Source organism: Schistocerca americana, chromosome 6, assembly GCF_021461395.2.
Source record: "Schistocerca americana isolate TAMUIC-IGC-003095 chromosome 6, iqSchAmer2.1, whole genome shotgun sequence".
Taxonomy (NCBI): Eukaryota; Metazoa; Arthropoda; class Insecta; order Orthoptera; family Acrididae; genus Schistocerca; species Schistocerca americana.
Genome location: NC_060124.1, coordinates 83,645,925 through 83,673,681, shown reverse-complemented (window position 1 = coordinate 83,673,681; position 27,757 = coordinate 83,645,925). Strand labels below are relative to the sequence as shown.

At 40.0% G+C, this 27,757-nt stretch overlaps 1 protein-coding gene across 2 annotated transcripts in view; it reads right to left on the bottom strand.

Moving 5' to 3' along the window:
* Positions 1–27,757, bottom strand: part of LOC124619801 (WD repeat-containing protein 26) — a 140,087-nt gene that overhangs the window by 43,409 nt on the left and 68,921 nt on the right. For both annotated transcript variants that reach the window (XM_047146393.1, XM_047146394.1), the window contains 2 exons: positions 20,399–20,659; positions 18,891–19,036 (listed from right to left, as the gene is read on the bottom strand). In XM_047146393.1, the coding sequence (XP_047002349.1) occupies positions 18,891–19,036; positions 20,399–20,659 (407 nt within the window). The remainder of the gene's footprint in view (positions 1–18,890; positions 19,037–20,398; positions 20,660–27,757) is intronic.

The following is a 27,757-nucleotide window of genomic DNA, read 5'->3' as shown; positions in this document are numbered from 1 at the left end:
AGTCGTGTGTGTGTGTGTGTGTGTGTGTGTGTGTGTGTGTGTGTGTGTTTTCGATGAAGGCCATACTGGCCGAAAGGTAATTTGTGATAGTCTTTTTGTTGTGTCTATCTGTGACTCAGCATCTCCACTGTACGGTGAGTGGCAACTTTCCTTTTCATAATATTGCCACGTAGAGGAAGGTGTAATTAGATGAATGATGAAAACTGATAGCATGTCTGCCAAGGTCTTATTAATGCATTCAGTGAGCCTGTTAATTTGGGGATGGTAGGCAGTCGTCTTGTGATGAGTAATGTTGCACCGACAGTTTATCTCTGTCACTCGATTCGATTGGAAAACTTTCCCTCGATTCATAATTAACGACCTTGGGGCACCGTGTTTTAATACAATGTCTTCCACAATGAATTTGGCTACCTCGGATGCTTCAGATGTTTTCACGGCTTTTGTAAGGGCATAGCGTGTCAGATAATCAGTGCAAACAATAATCCATCTATTACTACTAGCAGACATTGGAAATCATCCGAGAAGGTCATTCCTAACATATTGCAAAGGCTTTTCAGCTGGTGGAATTGGTAGAGTCGACCAGGTGGTTTCTGAGGAACTGCCTTTCTCCTCTGGCACTCTCGACAGTGCGACACACAGTGACTGGCGCTCCTAAATAAACCTGGCCAGAAAAATCTCTTGTGGATACTATCGTATGTCATAATAAATCCTAAATGTCTGTCCTCAGGTGTGTCAGGGAATCTCTGTAGAGCATCTAAGCGCATGTGTTTAGGAATCACAGGTAGCCACCTCTTTCCAGACGGATCAACATTTTTCTTGCAAAGTAATCCATTAACTACCTTAAATTGTCCTTTCCCATCCTCTGACCAACTTAAGGCAAGCATAATTTGAGATATCTTGGCGTCCTTCTTCTGATCAGAAGAGAGATCCTGGAGTGCAGCGAGACAGTCACTATCTTCATCAAGGTCTTGATGGTCTTGCACAGGGTTTCTTGAGAGACAGTCGGCATCTTGGTGTTTTCTTCCATTTTTGTACACTATGGTAAGGTCATACTCTTGAAGACATAATGCCCACCTGGCGAGTCGTCCTGTTGGATCCTTAAGGCCTGTCAACCAACAAAGTGAAAGATGGTCTGTAACAACTGTGAATGGCCTTCCATAGAGATACTGTCGAAATTTTCACATGGCCCACGTCACAGCAAGACATTCTCTTTCTGTAGTTGAGTAGTTTCTCTCGGTTTTTGTAAGTGTCCTAGAAGCATACACTATAACCTTGTCTTTTCCATCAGAAATTTGCACCAGAACAGCACCGATCCCATGCCCACTGGCATCTGTGTGTAGTTCTGTAAGTGCTCTCCCATCATACAGACCAAGTACAGGGTCTGTCGTCACAGCTTTTCGCAGCACATCGAAAGAATCTTGTAGAGCACCACCCCAGATAAATTTAGCATCAGCTTTTAACAACTCTTGGAGTGGCCTGGCTTTGATACGAAAGTCTTTGATAAAACGATGGTAATAAGAACATAATCCAAGGAAGCTTTTCGCATCTCTAATACTTTTAGGAATAGGAAATTCCGTTATAGATCTCACCTTTTCTGGGTCTGGCCGCACACCCTCATTTGAAACAAGGTGTCCAAGTATTCTGATTTCTTTTGCTCCAACGAGACACTTCCTTGGATTAAGTTTCAATCCATCTTGTTGGAGCCACTTAAGAACGGCCCTCAGTCTTTTTATATGTTCATCAAATGTCTGTGAGAACACTATAATGTCATCTAAATAACAAAGACACATCGTCCACTTCAGGTGCCTTAGAAGATTATCCATCATCCGTTCAAAAGTTGCTGGTGCATTACACAAACCAAACGGCATTACCTTGAACTCAGAAAGGCCCTCAAGGGTGATGAATGCAGTTGTTTCACGATCAGCCTCATCTATTTCGATTTGTCAGTAACCCGAGTACATGTCCATGGTTGAGAAAAACTTAGTTCCCTTCATACAATCTAGTGTATTGACAGTTCATGGAAGAGGGTGAATGTCCCTTTTAGTTATCTTATTAAGCTTCCTGTAATCATTACAAAAGTGCCAACTGCCATCCTTCTTCCTGACGAGGACCACTGGTGATGACCATGGGCTCTGCGAAGGCTGAATGATGTCATTTTTCATCATTTTCTCTACTTCATCGCGAATTATTTGATGTTCCGTTACTGACACACGATATGCTCTCTGGCTTATTAGTTGATGGTCTCCAGTGCTAATCCGGTGCTTAACCATCGATTTGTCTAATTTGCTCTTCACCTGTGGATTGAAGCATTCAGAGAACTCTTGAAGAATGGCAAGTTCCTTAGTGAGATCTGGTGATGGTAGAGCAAGAAGATCTTGTCTCGTAGTGGTAGCACTAATTTCGCCCACAGACTCGGCATGGGAAGTTTCGATGATGTTCAGCTGTTATTCAAGTAATGGCTCAGTGTTTGCTATGCACATGTGTCTTGGAAGGATCTGCGGTTTTCGGTAATAGTTAACTATCCACAATTCACCGAATCCGTTCTTAAACGAGATGACAGAGGCTGTGATGACTAAGTCATTCTTCAGTGGTATGCTTCTCTTACATTCCACCACAAGATCCATGGGTTGATGCATGGCTTGACACATGACAGTTACCTTCCTAGCGCTGATTGCAGGAATGATCACTTCATCCAGCACACACAGTCTCCACACAATTGGATGTGCATCTTCATGTCCACAGTATCTGATCTTGTCTAGCATAATCTTCGAGCAACCACAACCTATAATCACTTGAGCAGCTTTCAAAAAGTCCCATCCGAGAGTATTGTTATGTTTCGTATTCATTTTATCAGCCTGTTCGAACTGCCTATCTATTCCCATCACTCCCCTCCCACTACTTTCTGTGAGTCAGGTCTATGATGATTGTCCGCCAAGATATCCTTCATCTTACCACATCCCTGGTTAAAGTCAGTCCCTTGTCCCTGTATTACTCTGCATCCCTCCCTCATCTGCATTATCTTGACTACTTGACTACTTGCTCACAGGTCATATGCAAGAAAAAAATGGTTCAAATGGCTCTGAGCACTATGCGACGTAACTTCTGAGGTCATCAGTCGCCTAGAACTTAGAACTAATTAAACCTAACTAACCTAAGGACATCACACACATCCACGCCCGAGGCAGGATTCGAACCTGCGACCGTAGCGGTCACGCGGTTCCAGACTGAAGCGCCTTTAACCGCACGGCTACACCGGCCGGCATATGCAAGATTCTTCCAGATGGCAACACATGTTAAGTATCTAATGTGTTTCACACTCTCTGCCACCTGATCCCAATGAGGACATAAATTACACTCCTCTAACCAAAGTCATTACAGCTAACTTCACTATTCATAGATATCATTGGTTTCCTCATGTCATTCTAACCCACTAAAATTTCACACAATAAAATATGTAAAAGAACTTTGTCTTATCTACAGCATGGAAATCCATATTTGTCAATAACTCTTACAAAGAATCAAAATGTCATACTTTTTTCCTTGTATACATTGCACATGAATGATACCTTTTATACTCTGACTTTTGTCAAAAATTATTTTGTTAAAAATTGACTGTTTTTGTTGTTATACCTTCTGTACTGTATCAGATGGACACTACAAATAACTGGCAGGCGTCACTAATCTCGGTGTTTTAAAGTTAGTCCACTAGTCAACTTACAGCAAGACTATCAATACATATTCTGCAATGATAATATGAAAACTGCCAGGTTTTCCAAATGACTTTTTTCTTGATTAGTTTACCCACACTTGTAAAAATATGAGGGCCATTTGAAAAGTCTGTACAAAAATAAAAACTACTTACGTGTTTGGGGTAAACCATTTTTATTTTTCAAAATAGTCTCCTTTTAGACTTAAACACTTCGTCCAACGCTGTTCTAATTTGTTGATCCCTTCCGAATAATAGGAATTGACCAAGTCTGCAAAATAGCTATTAGTTGCTGCAATCACCTCCTCGTTTGAATAAAATCTTTGTTTCACCAGCCACTTCTTCAAATTGGGGAACAAATATTAGTCTGAGGGAGCCAAGTCCGGATAACAGGGGGGATGTGAAATGAATTGGAATCCTATCTCCATTAATTTTGCGACCACAACTGATGAGGTGCGTGCTGGTGCATTGTCGTGATTGAAAGGACTTTTTGTGGTCCAATCGCCAGCGTTTTTCTTGCAGCTCCGTTTTCAAGCAGTCCAATAATGATGAATAATATGCACCTGTAATAGTTTTACCCTTTTCCAGATAGTCAATGAGAATTATCCCTTGCAAATCCCAAAATACAGTCGCCATAACCTTTCCGGCCGAAGGAATGGTCTTCGCATTTTTTGGTGCAGATGCTACCTTGGTAACCCATTGTTTAGATTGTTGTAGGATCTCAGAAGTATAGTAATGTATCCATGTTTCATTCACAGTGATGAAATGACACTTAAAGTCCTGCAGATTCTTCCTGAACAGCTGCAAACCATCCTTGCAACAATTCACACGATTCCGTTTTTTGTCAAGCGTGAGCAATCGCGGGACCCATCTTGCGGATAGCTTTCTTATGTCCGAATGTTATGCAAAATGTTATGTACCCATTCATTTGATATGCCCACAGCACTAACAATCTCACGCACCTTAACTCTTCTGTCATCCATCACCATATCATGGATTTTATCCATGATTTATGGAGTTGTAACCTCCATGGGGCGTCCAGAACGTTCAGCATCACTTGTGCCCATATCGCTACTCCGAAAATTTGGAAACCACTTATAAACTGTTCTAATCGAAGGTGCAGAGTCACTGTAATGTTTACCAACCTTCTCTTTAGTCTCCTGAGGTGTTTCACCCTTCATAAAGTAATGTTTAATCACCACACGAAATTCTTTTTCGTCCATTTTTTGACAATCACTCAACTTCCTTGAGTCATACGAATGCCAAACACAAAGAAATAGACCAATATGGCTGAAACTTGGTGGGCATTCTTTCCGAAGATGCTACTAACTAAACATCACCTCAATACGCACCAGTGGTCCCATCTCTCGGACTTTGCATGGACTTTTCAAATGCCCCTCTTACATCTGTACCATCGTCAGTGCATCTTTATTTTATTCCACATCTAAAATTTTGACAACATATTTGCACAGTAACAAACATCAACAAAAGTTAGTTATCAGGCAGACATCCAAACTAAACATTAGTTGTGTTGCTTGAGGCTTTCCCGACGGACATGTTGTATATATGGTTCTCGGGCGAGACATTGGATGTCATAGTGAAAACTCCACAATATTTCATCAGCGCAACTGGCCGACATCTTCATGTGTGATGAACACACTGCTAAGACATGACTACAGCCCACTATTTATGCCAGTCTTAGGCAGGAAATGCACATGCGTGGAGGCGCCAAATTCGATGGCCAATAGTGACGATATCAACCGATAGCTGGAAGGACAGCAACGCCACCTGCAAGATGAAGAACCAAAGACTTTGGCACATGCCCAGAGGCTGCCGCTGCTGCTCTGCGCTGCCATCGGCTGCCCCAGCGACCTGTGTCGGAAGCCGCAAGCAAAAATGTGCGTCTGCATAGGCACGTGACTATCCTCCTGTTGTCAACAGAATATTTATGTTGCTGGCGAATCGTCATCCGTCGTATGACCAATAGTACTACTCTCTGCTCGATGCGACTTCAATATGGCCACTGCTGGATCCCAAGCTGTACTGAGCTGAGCTGAAACCTGTGTCTCTGTTTATGTCCCAGTACGAACTCATCGACACGAGAATTTTGGTGTGTTGATAATTCATAGAACGGCCTGTACTGAGACAATGCTCGGCCACTGCAGACTTCTCTTGTTGCTCTAGATGAGTGTAGTGTGGGTGTTCAGTACATCTCTCTTCTACAGTGCGACAAGTCTGTACGATGTACATGCCGCAGCTACAAGGAATCTCGCAAACACCGGGTCGTCTTAGGCCAAGGCTGTCCTTAGATGAGCTCAAGAGAGCTCCGAGTTTTGCCAGCGGATGAAAGACACATTTAACTTTATGCCTCTTCAATAATCTTCCTATTTTTGAAGAGACACTGCTGATGTATGGCAAGATGACCATTCCCCTTTGTTCTTCGCCTTCTTCCAATTCCTCACGTTGGGTAACCCGCTTCGGGTGTAAGGCACCGTGAATCTCCCGTTCGGAGTCCCTTGTCACCCATTGTGGCTAATCTTTTTATGGAAGACTTCGAGGAGAGAGCACTCCAGTCGTCAGATTTGAAACCTACGTATTTTTGGCGATATGTGGACGCCAACTTTGTTATCTGGCCTCACGGCACTGCATCACTGAATGTATTTCTTGAGCATCTTAACTCGCTTCATCCCAACATCAACTTCTCTATGGACATGGAAAAAAACTACGAACGTCCATTCCTGAACGTGTTGGTACAGAGAAAAGAAGATGGCACATTAGGTCAGGCAGTGTACCGTAAACCAACACACACGGACTTATACTTACAGGCCACCAGCTGTCACCATCCTTCGCAACAAAGTGGCGTACTTAGGATGTTGGTTCACAGAGCACAAGCCATATCTGATTCAGACAGCTTATCCAATGAGCTACTCCATCTGCGTACCACTTTCCAACAAAATGGATATTCCAAATGGGAGATTCGCTGTGCCTTACACCCGAAGCGGGTTACCCAACGTGAGGAATTGGAAGAAGGCGAAGAACAAAGGGGAATGGTCATCTTGACATATACTGGCGGTCTCTCTTCAAAAATAGGAAGATTATTGAAGAGGCATAAAGTAAAATGTGTCTTTCGCCCACCGGCAAAACTCAGAGCCCTCTCGGGCTCATCTAAGGACAGCCTTGGCCTAAGAAGACCCGGTGTTTACAATATTCCTTGTAGCTGCAGCATGCCGTACATCGGACAAACTTGTCACACTGTAGAAGAGACATGTACTGAACACCGACACTACATTCGTCTGGAGCAACCAGAGAAGTATGCAGTGGCCGAGCATTGTCTCAGTACAGGCCATTCTATGAATTATCAACACACCAAAATTCTCGTGTCAACAAGTTCGTACTGGGACAGTGTTATTAAGGAAGCAGTGAAAATATGTAGCTCGACGAATCTTGTAAACAGGGACACAGGCTTTCAGCTCAGTACAGCTTGGGATCCAGCAGTGGCCATATTGAAGTCGCATCAAGCACAGAGGTGTACTATTGGTCACACGACAGATGACGATTCGCCAGCAACATAAATATTCTGTTGACAACGGGAGGATAGTCACGTGCCTATGTGGACACACATTTTTGCTTGTGGCTTCCGACAGAGGTCGCTGGGGCAGCCGATGGCAGCGCAGAGCAGCAGCGGCAGCCTCTGTGAGTGTGCCAAAGTCTTTGGTTCTTCACTTGCAGGTGGCGTTGCTGTCCTTCCTGCTATCGGTTGATATCGTCGCTATTGGCCATCGAATTTGGCACCTCCACGCATGTGCACTTCCTGCCTAAGACTGGCATAAATAGTGGGCTATAGTCGTGCCTTAGCAGTGTGTTCGTCGCACCTGAAGATGTCGGCCAGTTGCGCTGATGAAATATTGTGGAGTTTTCACTATGACATCCGATGTCTCGCCCGAGAACCATATATACTAAACATTAGTTTTCTACATGGGGACTGATGACCATAGCTGTTAAGTCCCATAGTGCTCAGAGCCATTTTCTACATCTACATACATAGTCTATAAGCCATCATATGGTGCATGGTAGAGAGTACATTGTACCAATGCTATGTCATTTCCTTTCCTGTTCCACCGACAAACAGAATGAGAGAAAATTAACTGTCTATATGCTTCCATATAAGCCCTCATACCTCTTATCTTGTTTTTAGAGTTTCTATGTGAGATGCACATTGGTGGTAGTAGAATCATTCAGCGCTCTATCACAAATGACTGTTCACTAAACTTTCCCAACGGTGCCTGGAGTATTTCTGTAATATTCGCATGCTAGTCAGACCTATTGGTAATAAATTTTGCAGCATGCCTTCGTATTGTGACAATGTCTTCCTTGAATCCAACCTGGTGGGGATGCCAAACACTCAAGCTGTACTCAAGAATGGGCCACACACAAGTTCTGCGCAGATGAGCTAAGCTTTCCTGGGATTCTTCCACTAAACCAAAGTCAGCTATTAACCTTCTCTTCTACGGACCTTATGTGCTTGTTCCACTTTATGTCACTTTGCAACATTGTGCCTAGATATTTAATCAATATGACTGTGTCAATCAACACACCACTAATACTGCATTCAAAAATGGTATCACTCTTTTTCCTTCTCATCTTTATTAACTTACATTTTCTCACATTTAGAGCAAGCCGACATTCATTACAGCAAATACAAATTCTGTCTAATTTATCCAGTAATCTCTTAGAGTCAGTCAACGACAACACTACCTCTAATGTACAGCTTCGACAGCAAACATTTGCAGATTGCTGGGTGCTCTATCTATTAGATTATTTATGTATATAGGGAACAAGAGTAGTCCTCTCACACTTTTCTGGGGCATACCTGATGATACATTTATCTCTGATGAGCACTCGCTGTCCAGAACAACATAATGAGTTCAATTACTTAAAGTCTTCAAGCCACACACGTACCATGGAGAACTTATGTCATGTGTCTGAACTTTCATTAACAGTCTGCAATGTCTCACTGTGCCACACACTTTCCAGAAATCTAAGAATGTGGAATCTGCCTGCTATCCTCCATCCATGGTTCACAGGAAATCATGCAACAAAAGGGTAAACTGAGTTTTTTAGTACCATAGCTCTCTATGAAACAAGTCTATAATCCTCTGAAGTTCCTGGGTCCTAGGAAAAGAGAAAAAACACTCAAAAGTTTTTGATTATATTGTGAGCAATGTTTGAATAACAATTGCACAATTAGTGGTGTGGTGCAATCAGTAAGGGTATTAAGTGATAGTTCGATGGCTTGAGTTTGATTCTCACTGCTATCCAATTTTTTTTATGGTTGTATTTTATTCCTCGCAATGTTAAGCTATCAATCATAAAATTTAAATACAGTTTAATAATTCGATTTATATACGTAAAATTAATACATCCAACTTACACTTAGTTACAATTACTTTATTTGAATAATCAATATAGTTAAATGAGGATTGTTTCTAAATGGATCGTTTTAAATGATTCATGTCTGATTTAATCGTTTTCTGAGATATTGCAACAGTCTCTACAGTTGTGAATAGCATTTCGTCAAGTTTCTGCCGTGATTTTTCACAGAGACTTATCTTATTGGAAAATGGAACCCAAGCAAGAATTTCCTGCCAGAGAAGAGAAAATTTAAAATTTGATGAAGATCTTTAAAAAAAATAAAAAAAAAACAGTGCTCTTGATTAAGCTTATTCAGTTTATAAAGAAAAAGACATGATAACCAAAAAAAACCTCACGCACATGAGGGTCCTGCAGCAATAGCTGAAGGGCAAGCAACTGCAGAGCAGGTTATCGAAATTATAACTGATAATTTCATGGTAAATGATGAAGACTTCATATTATACACTGAACCTGAGGAACAAAATCTTCAAGAAAGAGATTATAGATTTTCTCATTCTCTCTGTCTATCTATGCCCACATAGATTCTTGCTGTATGCAGCCCAGTTTTACTTGTAACAGTTTCAAAGGACAGATGGAAATGGTAATGATTATGATCCAGACAAATATTCTTCTCATACTCTGGTGTCCCTGGCTGATAAGAAAGTGATTGGTTTTGCTGACGCCCATCCAAAACGGAAGTCCTCATCACTAAAATGTTGATTCCCAATTTTGAAAAAAGAAAGAAATATCATCTTCAGATTTGGAGGGAAAAACAGAACAAGGTGGGCCTAGAAACAACAAAATATCATTCATTAACTCTGAAACATGGGAAATATTTCAGGATGCATGAGACTGTTACAAATAAGTGATGCAGAGAATATTACAAGAATGAGCAATGGCTGTCACATTCTCATATTTATCAGAAAAATTTCAGTTTATTGCTAGTGATACCTGGGTAAAAACCTTTAAATGTAAACATTCAATAATAAGAAAGTGAAAAATTGCCAAGTGTGTCTGTAAAAATGACGTTGCAAGTGTGGAAGAAATGGTGGAAGCATCAGAGAAGTTTTGTATACAGACAAAATATAGAATTACAAACTTCAACCTCGATTATGCAGTTAACATTGACCAGACTGGATGCCAGTATGAATCAACCAATAACAGGACCTGGATTACAAGGGTGTTAAGACCATTTTGGTAAAAAAAATTCATCTCTCCAACACCACCCACTCTTACACAGTGTAGTACAGTTTAACCACTTCAGGGAAACTGTTAACTGCCCCCCCCCCCCCCTGCATTTTTATGAATGCAAGAGGCTGGCAATAAATCTGACCCTCAAGATGCTGGTACCACAAAGAAATTAGAAGAAGAATACAAGAATGTCGTCATTACTTGTTCCAAGTCAGGAAAACTAACAAAAGAGCTTTCTGCAAAATTTTTGAAAACAACATTAAAACCATATGCTGCTAACAACAAATTCCTTCTATTGGTGGGTTCATGGGAGTGGCCAGCTAGATTTGACAATGCATAAAGAAAGATTTGGCAATGAGGAAGGCAAATTAAAGTGCACAGTGAAGATCACTCCATCCAAATGTACTCATCTTGCTCAACCCTGTGATGTATATTTCTATCGCCAAATCAAAAATCTAATTAAAAGATTACAAAGTGTAACAAAAACAGCAAGAATTATCATCAAGGAAAGATGCAATAAAATACACCTGATTACACTTCATCAATTCATTGCTCCTGTTTTCACCCTGATGATTTGATATGCTCAGTATGCATTGAAACTGACAGAGGGAAGACCATTTAAAACATGAATGAAATACGTTTTCCACTGAAGCATATTTCGGAAAATGTTCTTGCTCAAAACTACATTCATAAAATCTGTATGGTGAAAATAGTATTTAGGTTTTAAATGTTTCTTTAATGACTATCGCTCAATAAACTGTAATGCAACTGCCTGTAATAAATAAAAAGCTTATAATTCCTCACTAGAATTTTTGTAAATACTACTTTCATACAGAACTTCATGCAGTTATGAAAATTCACTGTTTAACTGTTTTCATTATTCAAATAAAAGCAATCGTAACAAGCTATAAATAGCAAATATTAATTTTACCTATATAAATTGAATTGTTAAATTATATTTAAATTTTAGAACTGATAGTTTAACACTGCAAGGAATAAAATACAATGAATAAAAAAACTGGCTAACAGCGCGAATTCAACTCGAGCCACTGAATTATCACTCTGTATGCTTAGCAACTGTACCTTGCCACTAACTGCGCAATTGTTATTAAAACATCATTCATAATATAATTAAAAAACTTTCGAGGACTTTGCTCTTTTCCTACAGCCTACTCGAATGAAATATTTTAGAAACTTCAAAGGGTTATATACTCGTCAAATTGGTGGGACGAGTCCTGCGCCTTTCACTTGTGAGAATGCAACAATCTCTTTTCTTTCCTTAATCCACTTACTTGACACACAGTTTTTTCAGAGCATGATTTACGATCAGTTTAAAGTTTGCCCATAACTGCTTTATGTCCATCATAATGGAACTAAATGATTCCTATTGATTGTCAAAGTAGGATGCTAACAACTGCTTAACTGCTCTTTCCAGCATAAAAACTCCGCTAGGCTTCTTGATAGATTTATTAATTTTAGTAAATATTGTCACAATGATGACACCATGATTACTAACCCCATTTCTACACTGATACTGTTAATAAGATCAGGCCCGACTGTAGCTATAGCTACAAGGTCTTAAGTACTTCTATTTCGAACTAGCCGCTCAACACAGTTTTCAGAACATGTGTTCTGAATTACTTCATAAAACTGTCTGCCCATATCATTTGCAACGACTCCACAGACATCCCAGTATCTATTCAGTAGGTTGAAGTCACCTCAATCTGCTTTGCAAGCTCTCTGATTTCGCTTTGCATACTGTCACGAGTGTTCGTCACAAGCCCTCAAACTACCCTAAAAAAACCATGTGGATTCTACATGTACCCTACTACCTGAATAGCTGCTTCCTCTGTGTAATGCAACCTTAACTTATCATGGTGAATTCTACAGTTCTCCAACCCACACTGCAGATCCAAAAACCAGCAGCTAAAACTGTCAAGGATTGACAGAGCCACTGGTTGAGGTATTCCTGTCAGTTCCAAACCAAAGTACCACTATCGACTCTGGGGACAATACTGAAAATAATAACTAGTAAACTGTCACTACCATGCCCCATTTTGTGTTCCTGCTTCAATCAAGATAAGGGTGAATTGGTGAAAACAATTGGGTCACCCTCTGCCTCATGCAACAAAAACATGTAATAACCTGCCACTCATTCTGTGGTGAGCACAGTCCCCCATGTCATGTACCCTGGAAAAGTGCGTTGGCAGCACAGCCCATGGGCAAAACAAGCAATACCTCATTTATCCCATGTGACATGCCTGTTTTTCTGCTGCTGCTGCTAAACCCCAAAGCAGCAGCCTGCAGATGGCTGCATAGCCAACACATTCCTCAGCTATTCATGAACTGCAACCTCTTCTCCTGTATCTGCACACAGGATGTGCACTCCCTATCCATCCCATTAATAAACTTCAAATGAAAACATGAGTCTGTTCCTACACCAGTTCACTGCATTTTCTGGCAAAAACAAGCATGGATACAGGTTACTACGTTCAAAACTACACATCTGCGTGGTGCAGGTAATACTAAGCTACATTCCGAAAACTACAAGTCACAAAGAATGAAAATAATAATAAAAAAACAAGATCTATTGTCTTATAGACAAGGATTTGTACACCAAAACTTATTAAAAACATGAATGCGAGCTACTACACTGAGATTTTCATTGACACTAAATCACTGCACACTGGCAGACAAGTTACTGCACTGCACAGTTTAACACATTCATTTCAACAATAAAAATATATCCACAATGTTTACGTCACTCCATTTTCACATGAATATATGTATGAGAGGAAAACAATGGCAAAGAAAAGAGAAAAGAGAAAGGAAAGGAAAATGCACACTTGGGTTTACTAGTCTCTTGGTTTCCTGTACACAGACATTGCACGACTCATCTGAAAGCTGAACTTCCCTGACGCCTGCAGAGCACCTACAAATCTATGAATCCTTTGTGGGCCTCAAAAAATGATGGTTCTTAGGCCTACTATGAAATATTGTCTTCATATCTTCGCAGCAAAGCACCTAGACTACATGTTTACTAACATTTCTGAAATGCGGTTTGCAGACAACAGGAATTTGTTCTGTTTCTTTACCTATCCTGTTACTGCCACTCCTCATAGCTCATTGCATACATTTATTTCCACATGTGTTTCTATCAAATGTTGTTCAGAGCTCATTTAATTCACATCTGAAGTTGTTAGCAGCAGTGGGGTTTTTTGAGGCACCAGTATAAGATTTTGTGATGGATAATGAAGTGAGTGCAGGCATACACTTGTTTGTGTGCTTCAGTTTCCTGCAAACCTTATACCACAGTTCATTACTTGATGTTCTCTCAGTTTATACAACCACAATGAGAATTACACTATTACTTCCTGTTACAAAATATTGAAGGGAGGGCCCAATGTCACACAGAACATCACCCAGGACATATGTGAGAGGCATCAGCAATCATGGAAGCAAAGTGTATGATGAAATCTCAAGCTCACTGGATAAATGATGCTAACAACACGTAATGTGAACTATTCCCATGTTGAATGAGAATGCTAATGACTGTAAGTAATGCCTTTAAGTCTGTACAACAATGTAAATAATTTTCACCACATTCAGTGCCTGCTTGTTTCATTTTTCTATTTTGCCACAGCTACACGACCCCGACAATGCTCCCTACATTTATTAAAAGCGTGCACCAGATGAAGATGAGTCACTAGATGATTCAAAACATGTCACCATAAATAAATAAAATTGAAGCATCACAAAAGACGAGTAGTTGCAGTTATTTCTGAAACTGTTTATGTTATTTTTGTTAGGACCTGACACTAATAACATACTTGCTGCTTCTGAAAGAATCAAAAATGAAGTTATAACATCAGTCACCTACAGTGAAGAAAAGAAAAAGTCCACATTAAGTTACTACAGTAGAACCTCACTAACTCGTTACCTATGGGACTGAGCATGGTCGGAATACAAAAAAGATCAGATTATCAGAGGAACACTTTTATCGACCCTTACCATTACAATACAGTACATTAAAACTTCAGTTTTCAATTGGAAATACTGTCTGAAATAGTGGATGCCATGTTAAAACCGTAATGAAATGAAAAGAAAACGCCGACATACTAAAAATTCTTATTCAAAAGTGTAATGTAAAGTACTGCCTGTATTCTAAAATATGTCTGTATCACATGGCAAGATACTGCTGCTTTGAGAGAAAGTTTAGCAGCTGTACATACCTTATTACAGTATCGCAGTGACACACAACTGTTTTTCAATTAACTGCTTAAAACATGAGATCACACAGTAAAAAAATGTTCTGTTCTTAAGCAGTTCAAAAAAGGTCTGTAATAAGCTTTCGCATAGTAAACAACAAACTTGATTTTGCCACGATGTTCTGCCATTACCAATCCACAAAATGTCTTTTGGGGTAGACATAGAGCGTTGTTCAATGTACTGAAACATTATATCAAATACAATTTGACCATCTGTATGTTTATATTTGAGCCAAAAGTCCATTGTCTTTGTTGCTATCATGATCTTTCTCATTCTCATTGGTTCTTTGAATTACAGGGTCAATGATTTGATTGTCAGTTATTCTTCTTCCATTGTGCAGTCAATGTCAGCTGTACTGGTCCATTCACTTACATCACAGGGCTCAACACCCAGTTGTAAAGTTCAAAAATGCCTCAAAATTGCTAGAGTTTCTATTTTTTACTTTCGTCAATTGTTGCACTGTCTCTTTCATCTTAATTCTCTTCACTCGTTTCTTTTGATGTTGCACCTTTAATTTCATTCATTTTTGCCTAGTTTGCAACAAGATTTTTCTAGCATTGATGCTGACATTTCTTCCCAAACTATGGCAAATCAGAACTTTTATATTTATTGATTTCATCGCTTTAAACGAGCTGCTGCCTTCCCATCTCTTGAAACAAACTTCTGCCTTCCTGAGTCCTCTCTAAAGTTGATCAAATGTATTTTTGACAATATCGCTTCTTCAGCCACTCACTGAATCCCTGGTCCATGGGTTGGATTAGACATGTTGCAATGGAAGGAAGAAATAAAGCTTTTATTTTGTCTTTTAAAGTTCATCTTCAGACAGATGAGGTGTCGCAGCGTCAAGTATCAATATGGTACGTTTAGGGAGTTTTTCTATTTTATGTATTTTGTAGCAACAGGAACTAATTGGTCACAAAACCATACCTTAAATGGGCTGGATTCCATCTATGTTCACTTTTGGTTTCAATAATATACAAGTAGTGATACAATAATAATGTTTTTGAAACCCCCCCCCCCCACCCCCCACCCTTTTTTTCACTTTTTTGATCACAATGGCATCTTGTGACTGCCATTAGCAGCACTACAAAGAGCAATAGTAAACTGCAAGTTTTGTAACTGTTACAGATTGATTGTGTGTAGCAAGAAGTCTTGTAGCGAGCATTTTGTAGTTCGAGACAGACTCATCAATGTTATATATGCCTGATTAGGGGTTAGTTTTCAAATTTCAGAAAAAATTCATTGGCAGCTGTTTCATCAGCAGACAGCTTCTCACTGTGAATAATTACATTTTGAATGCCATGTCTAACCAGTCTTCACTGGCCATAAACTTTTCAGTTTCCTGTAATTTTTCATATGAAATCAGTGCCTTTTCTTTCTGATTGGTCCAGACAACAGATTTCCTTTCCTCCTCTCCTGCTCAAAATACACCTACAAAGCACTGTCTAGAATTTCACTTACAGGTTTTTCAAAGTCTCGCATATTTCCAGTCCTTTCACATCATCGATCAACACTGTACGACTTTAAAAACTTTTTCAAGCACTTTCAGATTCTCCACCAAAGACATTATCACATGCTTACATTTAATTCAGGCCATAATTTAGTTTTAAACACTTTAATAAGTGACAAGAACACTATACTGATTTATAAGACAAATGTGTGCACAAAAAGCTTATTGATCAAGTTAGAAATAAGTTATTTCATACTAAAACTGATCCAACAACAACACGTATCAGTACCTATATGTCTACTGATCAATAGCGCAAATGATGGGTCATTAATGAGTCCTAATAAACAGTGGAAATGAGATAGTCAGGCTAAGATGGGAGTCGGACGATCCAAGAACAGATTTGCAAGGTTCAACTGCATTAAAATTGTAAATAATTAGTATTTATTCAACAGCGTGTGGTTACAACTGGCATACCATTTCACTCAGAAACAAGGACACAGAATATGACTATGCTTAATAAACATCAAGAAAGTCAATCTAAGGAAATAACAGTTTATGTTACTATATTTTTCAGTATTACATCTCATTAATGGTATCATAACCTGTTCTAACTTCTTAGAAAGTCATCATCAGATGATGTGAATTTATTACACAGGGGACAGTATTAAAATAGTGAGGAGTTACTATCCCAGGGTGTCTCAGCTGCACTTCTGAGTATGTTACATAGTACCTCATCACTCTTTTGATGATGATCAGCTACAAAGTCAAAACTGATTATCATATTATTTGTGTGACTTAAGGTTTAAAATTGCCGATGAAGAAATTTGGTAAGAAAAGTACTCATAGAAAGTAAATACTTTAGGAGTAAAGTAGCAGAACTAGAGGTTGGGGTGGGGTAGCTGATGGTTTGGAGGGTGGCAATAGGTGTGCAGGATAGTAATGGGACACACTAGCAGGAGGCAACTGGGTAGAGGATGTGAGTGCAGCGAGTTACTGAAGATTGAGGCCAGGACGATTACTGGAGCAAAGGATGTGTTGCAAGGATAGCTCCCATCGATCTGTGAGGTCCAGAAAATCTGGTGCTGGAGGGGAAGATAAAGAGGGCACAGACTGTGAAGCAGCCCACTGAAATTGAGTCTGTTGTCCTCAGCTGCATGTTCACCACTATTTTCATGGTCACAGTGTGGTGGAGGGCATTCATCAAAGTCGACAGCTGGTTAGTGGTCAGGTCCACATAAAATACTGTGCAGAAATTCCAGTAGATACATCATGGACTCCTTTCTCTAACAGGATAGGATAAGCTATGACAGAACTAAGAGTAGGATGTGCTAGGTGGGTATATGCAGCAGTTTCCACATTTGGATCTTCCACAGGGATGTGACATTTGTAGCGCAAGGAGTTGAGAATGGGAGTGGCATAGGGATGGACCAGAGTGACATGTAGGTTGGATGGGCACAGAATACCACTTAAAGAGGGGTGGGAAGGGTCGTGGGTTTCATATCCCTCATTTCTGGGTATAATAATAGTTCAAGCCATGGTGAAGGACATGGTTCAGTTGCTGCAGTCGGGGGTGATACTGGGTGATTTAAGGGAATGCTCCTTTACAGTTGATTCTGAGGGGTGGTGGAATCATTAAGTGTGTCTGAGGATATGGTAAGAGAAATCAGTTTGCAGACTACGTTTTTGGGAAAGGTAGTGGTTGGTGGGTAGGTGGGTGTGGATGGGGGTTGGGAGGGAGTGATGGTGGAGGTGGGGGGGGGGGGTGGAATTCCTGTTTGTGAAGGTATTTTGGTACCTTCAGTATACAGGGCATGGAAATTCTCATCAGTCCACAAGATACACCTTCCATGGGTGGCTAAGCTGAATGGGAGCAACATTTTTGTTTGGAAGGGGTGACAGCTGTCAAAAGTACGTTCTGTGAGTGTTAATGGGTTTGAAATGGACAGATGTATGGATTGAGTGATAAGGGAGAAGGGGGCACACTGGGCTGAGGAGGACCAGATGGAGCGGATGGAAAAGGGGGTTGAGCTTGTGGAGAAATGAGCGTAGGGTTTCTTGTCCTTGGGTCAAGATATCATCAATGATCCTGTACCAGACAAGGGGCTTGGGGTTTTGGGAGCCTAGGAGGGTTTCCTCCTGATGGCCCATAAAGAGGTTGGCATAGGACAGTACCATGCGAGTGCCCATGGTTGAGCCATGGATTTGTTTGTGTGTCTTCTTCTCAAAGGAGAAGAAGTTGCATGTGAGGATGTAATTGGTGAGATGTGTAAGGAATGAGGGCTGTGGGTTTGGAGCCAGAAGGATGTTGGGAGAGGTATTGTTCAACAGCCACAAGGGCATCAGTATGAGGGACATAGGGTGGAATTTTGTTTACAGGATGGTCACAGTGTTCCTCCACGGCACAAAGCCCAGTCAGTGTAAGTTATGTCTGTATTGACAGTTTCTTTCCATAAATTCTGCTCCGATTTATGTCAACACAAAGCAAGCAATTTTATACAATATGTCTTACCATTAATTTTTTTTAATCCTCAATGGCAAATCTGAAACTGCCACAGGCCCTTTGGCATACTCAGTAGCAAACTCTCATCCCATGACAGCATCACATCAACACACACTCATCAGAAGTCAAAAATTAAATGGAAGTAGTTAAATTATTTTCTCTAAAATATAATATTGGTATAGTATGTCAACAGGTGCTTCCTGTCATGATTTGGTTAGTTATATTGTATTACCAAATCAATTTCTTCTCTGTCATCCAGATCTGTTCACCAAATCACTTACACTGTAATTGCAATCTGAGAAGGTACTTAGGAATTCATCATCCAGCAACAACATAAATTTTTAGAGCACTGAAAAACTTACATGTTATAATCAGAAAGCTCATCAAAGTTGTAGGCACGAACACGATGATGGGTATCTGCTGCAAGGACTGTCTTTCCATCACTGCGACACCAAAGGCAATTCACACGCACTCCTTCCCACGAGTCAAGCACATTGCCTTCAAGATCCTGTGAAGATTACAGATGATTGTAAGCGTAATTTAAATGTTTTCACAATGCAACGAAAGTCATGAGCAAGTACAGTTTCAGGATGCCACAATAGGTGCCACAGCAGGAGCCATTTCAGGCAAATACCATGGTAGGAAATACACAAGAAATGTTGCAGATAGAGGTATGGATATTAAGACACCCATAGAAATATACTGGTATGTCTAGTTACACAAATCCTCAATACTATCTGGAGAATGGTGGCAAGAATATGAACAACGAATGGAAAAAAGCGAACCACTCTCCTTGCTGAGGCACTGAACAGTCCATAACCAAATGAACAAGATTTATCTTTTGAATAACGTACTTCCTCATAGCTAACAGACTCAAACGTACACACATCCATGCATGCATGCACGCACACACACATGCCGCCGCCCCCCCCCCCCCCCACACACACACACTTAACTGTCAGAATGTGTGAATAATACAGAAGAAATATGTGCTTTAGGGATGTCCAGAGCCCGGATGCCAAACATGCTCTGTTGGTTGATCACACAGACCACTTGCACTCCTGTCATCAGTGCCAGTTTCCCTGAACTGCAGAGATAAGAGTTGCTCTCCAATATATCCTCTCATCCCACCAACCTTCTAGTTTTAACCTCTGAAAGTATAAACTGTACTCTTTTTCCTGTACTTGTTGGAATATAATCTTATTTTATTTATTTACTTACTTTTTATTCTCCTTCCACCGGAACCCTTCCTTTTTTCTTCTTGTTACTTTTTCTGGTTTTACTTCTCTTGCTTTATACTCATTCTCTTCTCAACCTTTTCCTTTCCCTTTCATTCCATTAATTATTTATTTGTCAATAACATTACTCCTTTTACCTGTAATTTTCTCTTCCTCTTCAATTCTATCTTTACTGCTCACTCTACCCATCCCTCAGGTCATCTCTGAACTGAAGACAGTAGAACTGTCTTTAACCTCCTACCCTTTCCGTTGCCTTTGCCTTCATCTTTGACTGTCTCCTCCCCCCCTTCCCCCGCCCCTTACCTTGCTAAATGGTTTGAATTTTAAGTAATCTGTCACCATGTACCCCAAAAAGCACACTAACCTTCACAAACCAACTTCTTTTAGCTTCCATAAGATGAGACCTATTGTCTGAAAATTATGAGTACTTTTGATCTATTTTTGTGTGTTTCTGGACTCTGGGCAGCCTCTCTATCATTAATAAATTTAACAATGTTTGGAATTCAATATTCTTTTTTTATATAATTATAAATTACTGCCATGTTACCAATATATTTGTACAACTACAAGCTACTTCCTATCAAATCACTACAGTCTTAAAAACAGTTATCGAGACTTACAAATGTACTCACACACTGATAAAACTGCCCACGGATGCCACCCGTGACAAATTTTTTGCCATCACGATGCCATGAGCAGGAGGTAAGGGAGTCCTCAGGCGAATGCGAAACCTTCACACGTAACTCGTCTGATTCGATGTTCCAGATCCACAGCTCTGGGCAGTCTTCAGGTCCACAGGCCACCAAGTGTGTGCTATCCGGACTCCATGCAATGTAGGCAACTCCATAAGAATGACCCTCAAGCGTCTTGCGATGTGTGCATGTCAGTGTTTCCTGTTAGACACAAAAATTGCTATTTGTGGCACAGATTTTTTCATAGGTTCCAGAAATTCATCAAATTCATTAGTTCATGAGATAAAAAGGCTCTAACAAGATTCTAACAGTTTCACTTGGTCTACAGAGTAAATTAGCTTGAATCTTTTTAGCATATTAAAACTGTGTTCTGGTTCAAGAGTCAAACCTAGAGTATCTCTTTTGAGGACAGTGTTTTTATTGACTGAGCTGTACAGGCAATTCCCGACCCACACTCACAGCTCCATTTCAGTTATTATCTTTCTCTTACTTTCCAAACTCCTCTCCTTCTCTGTATACGTTCAATATCCCTTGTTAGCCCTGTGTGGTATGGGTCCCACACACTCGAGAAATATTGTGAAGTGGACAATTTTACAGTTCTGAACATTTAAAGCAAGTTGCCAGCGTCTGCGCCACTTTGAAATCTTATCAAAATCTGACTGAATATTTATGCAGCTTTTTTCAGATAGTACTTCAGTACAGATAACTGCATCATCTACAAAAAAATCTGATTTTACTACTAATATGGTCTGCAAGGTCATTAATATACAACATGAACAGCAAAGGTCCCAACCCACTTCCCTGGGGCACACCTTAAGTTACTTCTACATCTGATGATAACTCTCCATCCAAGATAACACGTTGCATCCTCCCTACCAAAAAATCCTCAGTCCAGACACAAATTTCACTTGATACCCCATACGATCATACTTTTGACAACAAGTGTAGGTGTGGTACTGAGTCAAATGCTTTTCAGAAATCAAGAAATACTGCATCTACCTGATTGCTTTAATCCAAAGCTTTCACTATCTCATGTGGGAAGGGCGAACTGCATATCCCTCTTAACTAGTTTTCTTGGAGGAAAGAATCCAATGGAAAATGGCTCAGGCGCAACCTAGGGGTTATTCAAGGTAGAATCTCTTATTATGCAGCAAAGTGTGAACTGTCTCAGAACTTCTTAGTGACATCCTTTCTTCCAAGAGTCCTAGTTGGGCAAAATATGCAAGTAAAATTCTATCAAGTTTGGAAACTATGAGACAGGTGCTGGCAGAAGTGAAGCTGTAGAGCCAGACTGTGATTTGAAGACTGATAACTCAGGGCATAACCTGAAGCAGGACCCACTGGCTCCAAAAGCTTGCCTAACTACAACCTTCTTTAATGTGTGTGTTCTGACACCACTTGCTGAGTATATTTTTTATCTACCTAATTAATTAATTTTGTCAAAAACTGATTGTTTTCATTGTTATAAGGTTTTTTAATGTAGTTTTTTAATGTATTTTATGATACTATCAAACACTGTAAGTCATGAAGTACTTTATGTTCCAAATACTGGTTGATACATTTTATAATGCAGGTGACATTTGGTTGCCACACTTTCACACATTGTATATTGTTTAATTATTGATAAAATTATTTAACTGAATAGATAAAAAAAATCGACTCACCAAGTGATGGCAGTACACATGCATAAAAGACTGTTGTGATTGGCAAGTTTTCAGAGCCAGTGGCTCCTCCTTCAGGCAGAAGGGTTGAAGGGGAAGGAAGAAGGGTGAAGGAAAAGGACTGGAGAGGTCTAGGAAAAGGGGTAGACTTTGGGAAAGTCACCCAGAATTGTTGGTCAGGAGAGACGTACCACCATATGGAATGCGAAGGAAAGACTGATTGTTGGGGGATGCATCGGATGAGATTTGAAAACCTGAAAGCTTAAAGGCAGAAGATAGGGTAATATGCAAGACAGAGATTACTACTAAAACATTGTGCACGAGAGTTAAAAGCTAAGTGCATTGTAGTTAACAGATGTGGGGGGGGGGGGGGGGGGGGGGGCGGCGGCAGTGAAAAATAGACGGGAAAGACAATGAAAGTTGTAGAAAACTAAAACGGAGTGAAGCAGAGAGTAGTTACAGTGAAGAAAAGTTGAGATGGAGGAACTGGAATACATTTCAGCTTTTCTTCACTGTAACTCCTCTTTGCGTCACTCTGGTTTAGTTTTCTACATCTTTCACTGACTTTCCCATCTATTGTTCACTGCCCCCCTCCCACCTCTGCTAAGTACAATCACTTAGCTTTTCACTCTTATGCACAATGTTTTAGTAGTAATCTCTGTCTTGCATATTACGCTGTCTTCCACCTTTAAGCTCTCAGGTTTTCAAATCTGGTCCGATGCACTCCCCAACAATAAGTCTTTCCTTCTCATCCCATACGGTAAGTATCCCCTGACCCACAGTTCTTGGTGACTTCCCAAAATCTGCCCCTTTTCCTAGACCTCTCCAGTCCTTTTCCTTCACGCTTCTTCTTTCTCCTTCAACCCTTCTGCCTGAACAGCCACTGGCTCCAAAAGCTTGCCAATCACAACAGTATTTTCTCTGTGTGTTCTGCTGCCACTTGGCAAGTAGATTTTTTATCTATCCAATTAAATAATTGTATATTGTTAGTTACTTAAAATTTTAAAAAAAGTCCTGTGGGTTATCTTTCTGTACAGATAGCAAGTCTGGCCTCTGTGTGTCTAGAAATAGCTTTCAGACCCTGATGACTTACAATAGAAGGCAGTCATTATACCTGGCAAGCCAGCAATTTGCGGAGTATTCTATTTCAATTATTTATTGAATTGTGTACATACCTCATACATATTCTTGTTAATATTACGTTTATAATAATGTAGTATACACCTGTATACAATGTTTTATGCCATTTGTATACACTTAATGTATTGTTTGGTCGCTGACTGTTTTTATACATGACATGAACTGAGTCTGGCACGCCAGCAATATATGAAACATGCCTATGACATGTGCTACCGAGAGTCTAGTTTTTTGATTAATATATATCTGTGATAGCAAATTACCAGCTGCTGTCAGTTACCACATTGTTGTACATAGAGCAAAGTTCAGAATACGATCTTGAAAGGTCTCACTGTAGTGTGGATCCTTTTCTAAAATTACAGAATGTGGCTACTTTTTACTTGTAATTAGGAGTGATTTGAAAATGACATGAGATACAGATGTTACAAATGTAAGTAAAGAATTTTTACAGCAATGTTTTTTCTTAATGTGAGGTATGTAAAGTGTTATTTATACATGGTGATGCATGCACACCTTTTAGTGCTTTTCCATGTTCGTTTTACAGGTGCTTGAGAAAGACAAATAGTTGAAAATAAAATTAAATAAACATCACATTACAACGTACTATGAACCATGTTTGCGTTTATTAAGTTTTAATAAGGTTATGCAGCCTTAACTAGAGAACCATTCACTATGACAACTGAAGGACACAGTGCAAAAGCCACTGACAAATTGCCTTCAGGCCCAATAACCTTCAGTGGTTCAGATGTAAAAATAATAGTTTGACAAGATTTCGGGATTGCAGTCAGTCATCGTAAACTCCACTCCACGATATTTTGTCTGGACACCTGCCAGTCAAAATATCATTGAGTGACGTTTACGACAACTGACTGCAATCCCAAAATCTCTTCAAACATTTAATTCACCAGGAAAATTTTAAATTTCACAAACCAATAGTTGATAGTTTACCTGACCATGAAGAACGAATATTAATAATAAAACAAAACTAAAAAACAAAACACAGTGATCAGGCCCTTCTCAGGCCTCAAAGACCATGTGATGTACATCTACATCTACGTGATTACTCTGCTATTCACAATCAAGTGCCTGGCAGAGGGTTCAATGAACCACCTTCATGCTGTCTCTCTACCGTTCCACTCTCAAACGGCATGCGGGAAAAATGAGCACTTAAACCTGCTGCTGTGACACGCTCCACTGTACAGCATCATCCGAATTTGGTGTGGAGGGGCATGGGGTCAGCCACTGTCGATGTTTAGACCTCTCAATCATACAGCTCCTCAGATGGCCTCATGAGGCTGAGTGCACCCGGCTCCAGTCCTCCAACCAAGGAAATATCCCCAGCAGTACCACGAATCAAACCTGGGACCTCCGCTTGGAGGACATTTACACTGACCACCCAGTTACAGACACAGACATACTAAAATATGCTAGCCCATTATTGCCCATTATTTTCAGATCATATGAAAAACTCACGTATCACAAACTAATAAATAATTACTTGATCACGGAGTATAGATAGAAGTTATGGGAAGAATGTTGGGAAGAATTTATAAATCGTAGTATGGAGAAGTGGAATTTAACTCTTTCTTAAATATATTCCTACATCACTTTCATTCTTGTTTTTTTTTCCTTTTTTAAAAATTAAAACAATTGGGTAACACTGAAGAAGAGCAAGGATAAGAGATGGCTAACTGCTGGCAATGAAGTACCTGCAGCAGTAAGAAAGGCCTCTATTGCAGAGGCCAAGCTGTAGTCCATTGCTGAAACTCTATCACAACAAGTACAGCAAACTTGGAACACTATTATACATGGAACAAATAGTGATCCAAATGAAACTGATGCCCCAGAAAGTAACTCTGGCAGAAATGGTGACATCAAACCACTGACTACCAAATTCAATGATCACTTCCTGACAGTAACACCAAACACTGCACCCACTAGTAAATAACCAAATAAATAAGCATTGAATTTACATGTGCCTACTACCCATAGAAAATAGCCTGAAAATATAAGCAACTCAGGAGAATACAAAATACAAGGTAGTAATAATTCTGGTGACTATGATGGTGTTCGTAGTCTACTATTAACACCTTGTGTTGGTCTAATAGGACTACCTGTAAGCTATCTTTGTAATTAATCTATGATCCGCCATGTAATTCCTAACAGGCTTAAACAGACTGTTGTAGCACCCATCAATAAAACTGGAGATATGGAAACAATGTCTAATTATAGATCCATTTCAATTCTTCCAATATTTTCAAAAGTCCTTTGAGGAAGTAGTTTATGGTGGAGTACTGACACATGTAACTCAGCGAAATTTGTTAACTGCCTCTCCTGAAGGATTCTTCACACAGAAAACCATATAAGATTTCACAAATGAACAATAAAAATTGTCTGTGCTGTGGACATGGCTCAGAAGTACACAATCACAACCACACACTAATTGCCTTCTCAGTTCAGAGCAGCCATCTCCAGATGGCACTTGTTAATGGGACAGTTTCCTGCTGACACCCAACATCCACTGGCACACTGAATTCATCACCGATAGTGTTGCCCATAACCAGAGAGAGCACTGCCCACCATGGACTACTTTGGTTCAGCCTACTACTGGTGCAGATGGAGATCCTTCTGCCAACAGGCACATCAGATGATGGGCCGCCGATGATCACTTAGTTCCTGCAGCTCTGGCAGTCCCTACAGTTCCTGCAGCTATACAGTCCACAAGTTCTGTTCAGAAGAATACAGTTTTGACTTAGCAGTCGCTATTTAACAAGCAATAGGATACCAAATACATCTGCACACAGTGTTGCCCAATGCTAGAGACAGCACTGTCAATCCTGGACTACTTCGCTTCTGCTTAGTACTGGTGAAGATGGAAATCTTTTTGCCACTGACACGCAGTTCCTGTGGCTCCAGCAGTTGCTACAATTCCTACAGTTACACAGAACATGAGTTCTGGCAGTTCTCTTCAGAAGAATACAGTTCTGATGTAGCAGTCGCTATTTATTGAGCAACACGACAGTTAACTATGAGGGTTTGCATAATACATTCAGTCACAGCAACTAAATCACAGACTGACAAGAGAGAGCACAGTTATTTAGAATTTCATAGGATTAGGTATAGGATCTCTAGTGACACACATCAAACTGTTACCAGAAGTTAAGTAAATTGAACACAAGCATTGTTAACAATGTTACTGGTTATTTCGTATTGTGTTGTCACATCTCTCTTCTAGTCCTGTCCTGCTGAGCAAATGCATATGTATATGGGGCCATCAAAATGTTTCTGTTTGAGGGCATTGCTACAGCATTAAGCAACGTAGTGTGACTGATGCAGGTATATAAGCACCAAATTGAAGGCAAGGGATAAGTGTGGCATTCACAGTTTTCTGACTCACATGTAGTAAATGCAGAAATGTTAATTATGGTGATGTTACTACCAAATGCATCAAAGAGGACCAATATACCATTATTCCTCTCTTGGCTGCTGAAAGATAAACATCAGCAAATGACGAATGTGTACGGTGAAACTTGTCTGTCAAAAACCATTGTCGTGGAATGGTGCAAGAAGGGGTGCTGCTGCTTCATGATAATGCACATTCCCATATTGCACATGTTGTAAGGCAGAAGTTACGCCATCTAAATTGGGAAACACTCTAGCACCTGTCCTGTAGTCCTCATTTCACCCCATGAGATTGTCATGCCTTCAGTCCCTTTCACACAGCAGAACACAGTGTTTTACCCAACAGCTATCTTCAACCTGGTGTCAGTGGGATCATTGTCCCTACGCTCAAAGCAATTTTATCCAGTTGGCATACCAATTCTGGATTGTAACGCCTCCGAATGGCAACTTTTTGATCTCCCCCGATAGTTATTACAAGCACGCATAGTGCCACCTTTTACAGACCAACAGTATGTAATAACTTTTCTGCTTCCATGGATTTCTGGGCTGAACTGATAGTAACATTCAGTTACAACATCCGTTAGTATTTTTTGTATCTTTGATAAATGCTGTGATGGTGTCAACCACAAAAACAACTTTAAAAGAAAAGAAAATCGATTGAAATTAGACAAGTTGTGGGCCTTAGTACTAAATCAAATGAATAGTACCAAATCTTCCCCCATTACAAGCTCCATATCATAAGTTAGTGCGACTCTGCAATCTTAGGCAGAGATCTGACAACATCAAAAATCAACAGTTGCTTGTATTAAAGCCTCTGATGATGTCTCCAGCACTGGAAAATGAAACACTGGAGAGAAAATTATGTCTTTGACTACGGCCTTACGCCCATAAAACAAATATCAGCAATTACGTTTTATTTATTAGAAATTTGAAACAGTCATCATTCTTCTCATATATTGTTTCCATAAAACTTAATTTTACTGGCTAGTTTTAGGCAATTAATGCACAGCCATATATGCAAAACTGTATACGTGATCCCTCGTCCGATGACGATCAGCTGATGATTTTGTATCTTGCTTTTATTATTGGCTATATTATG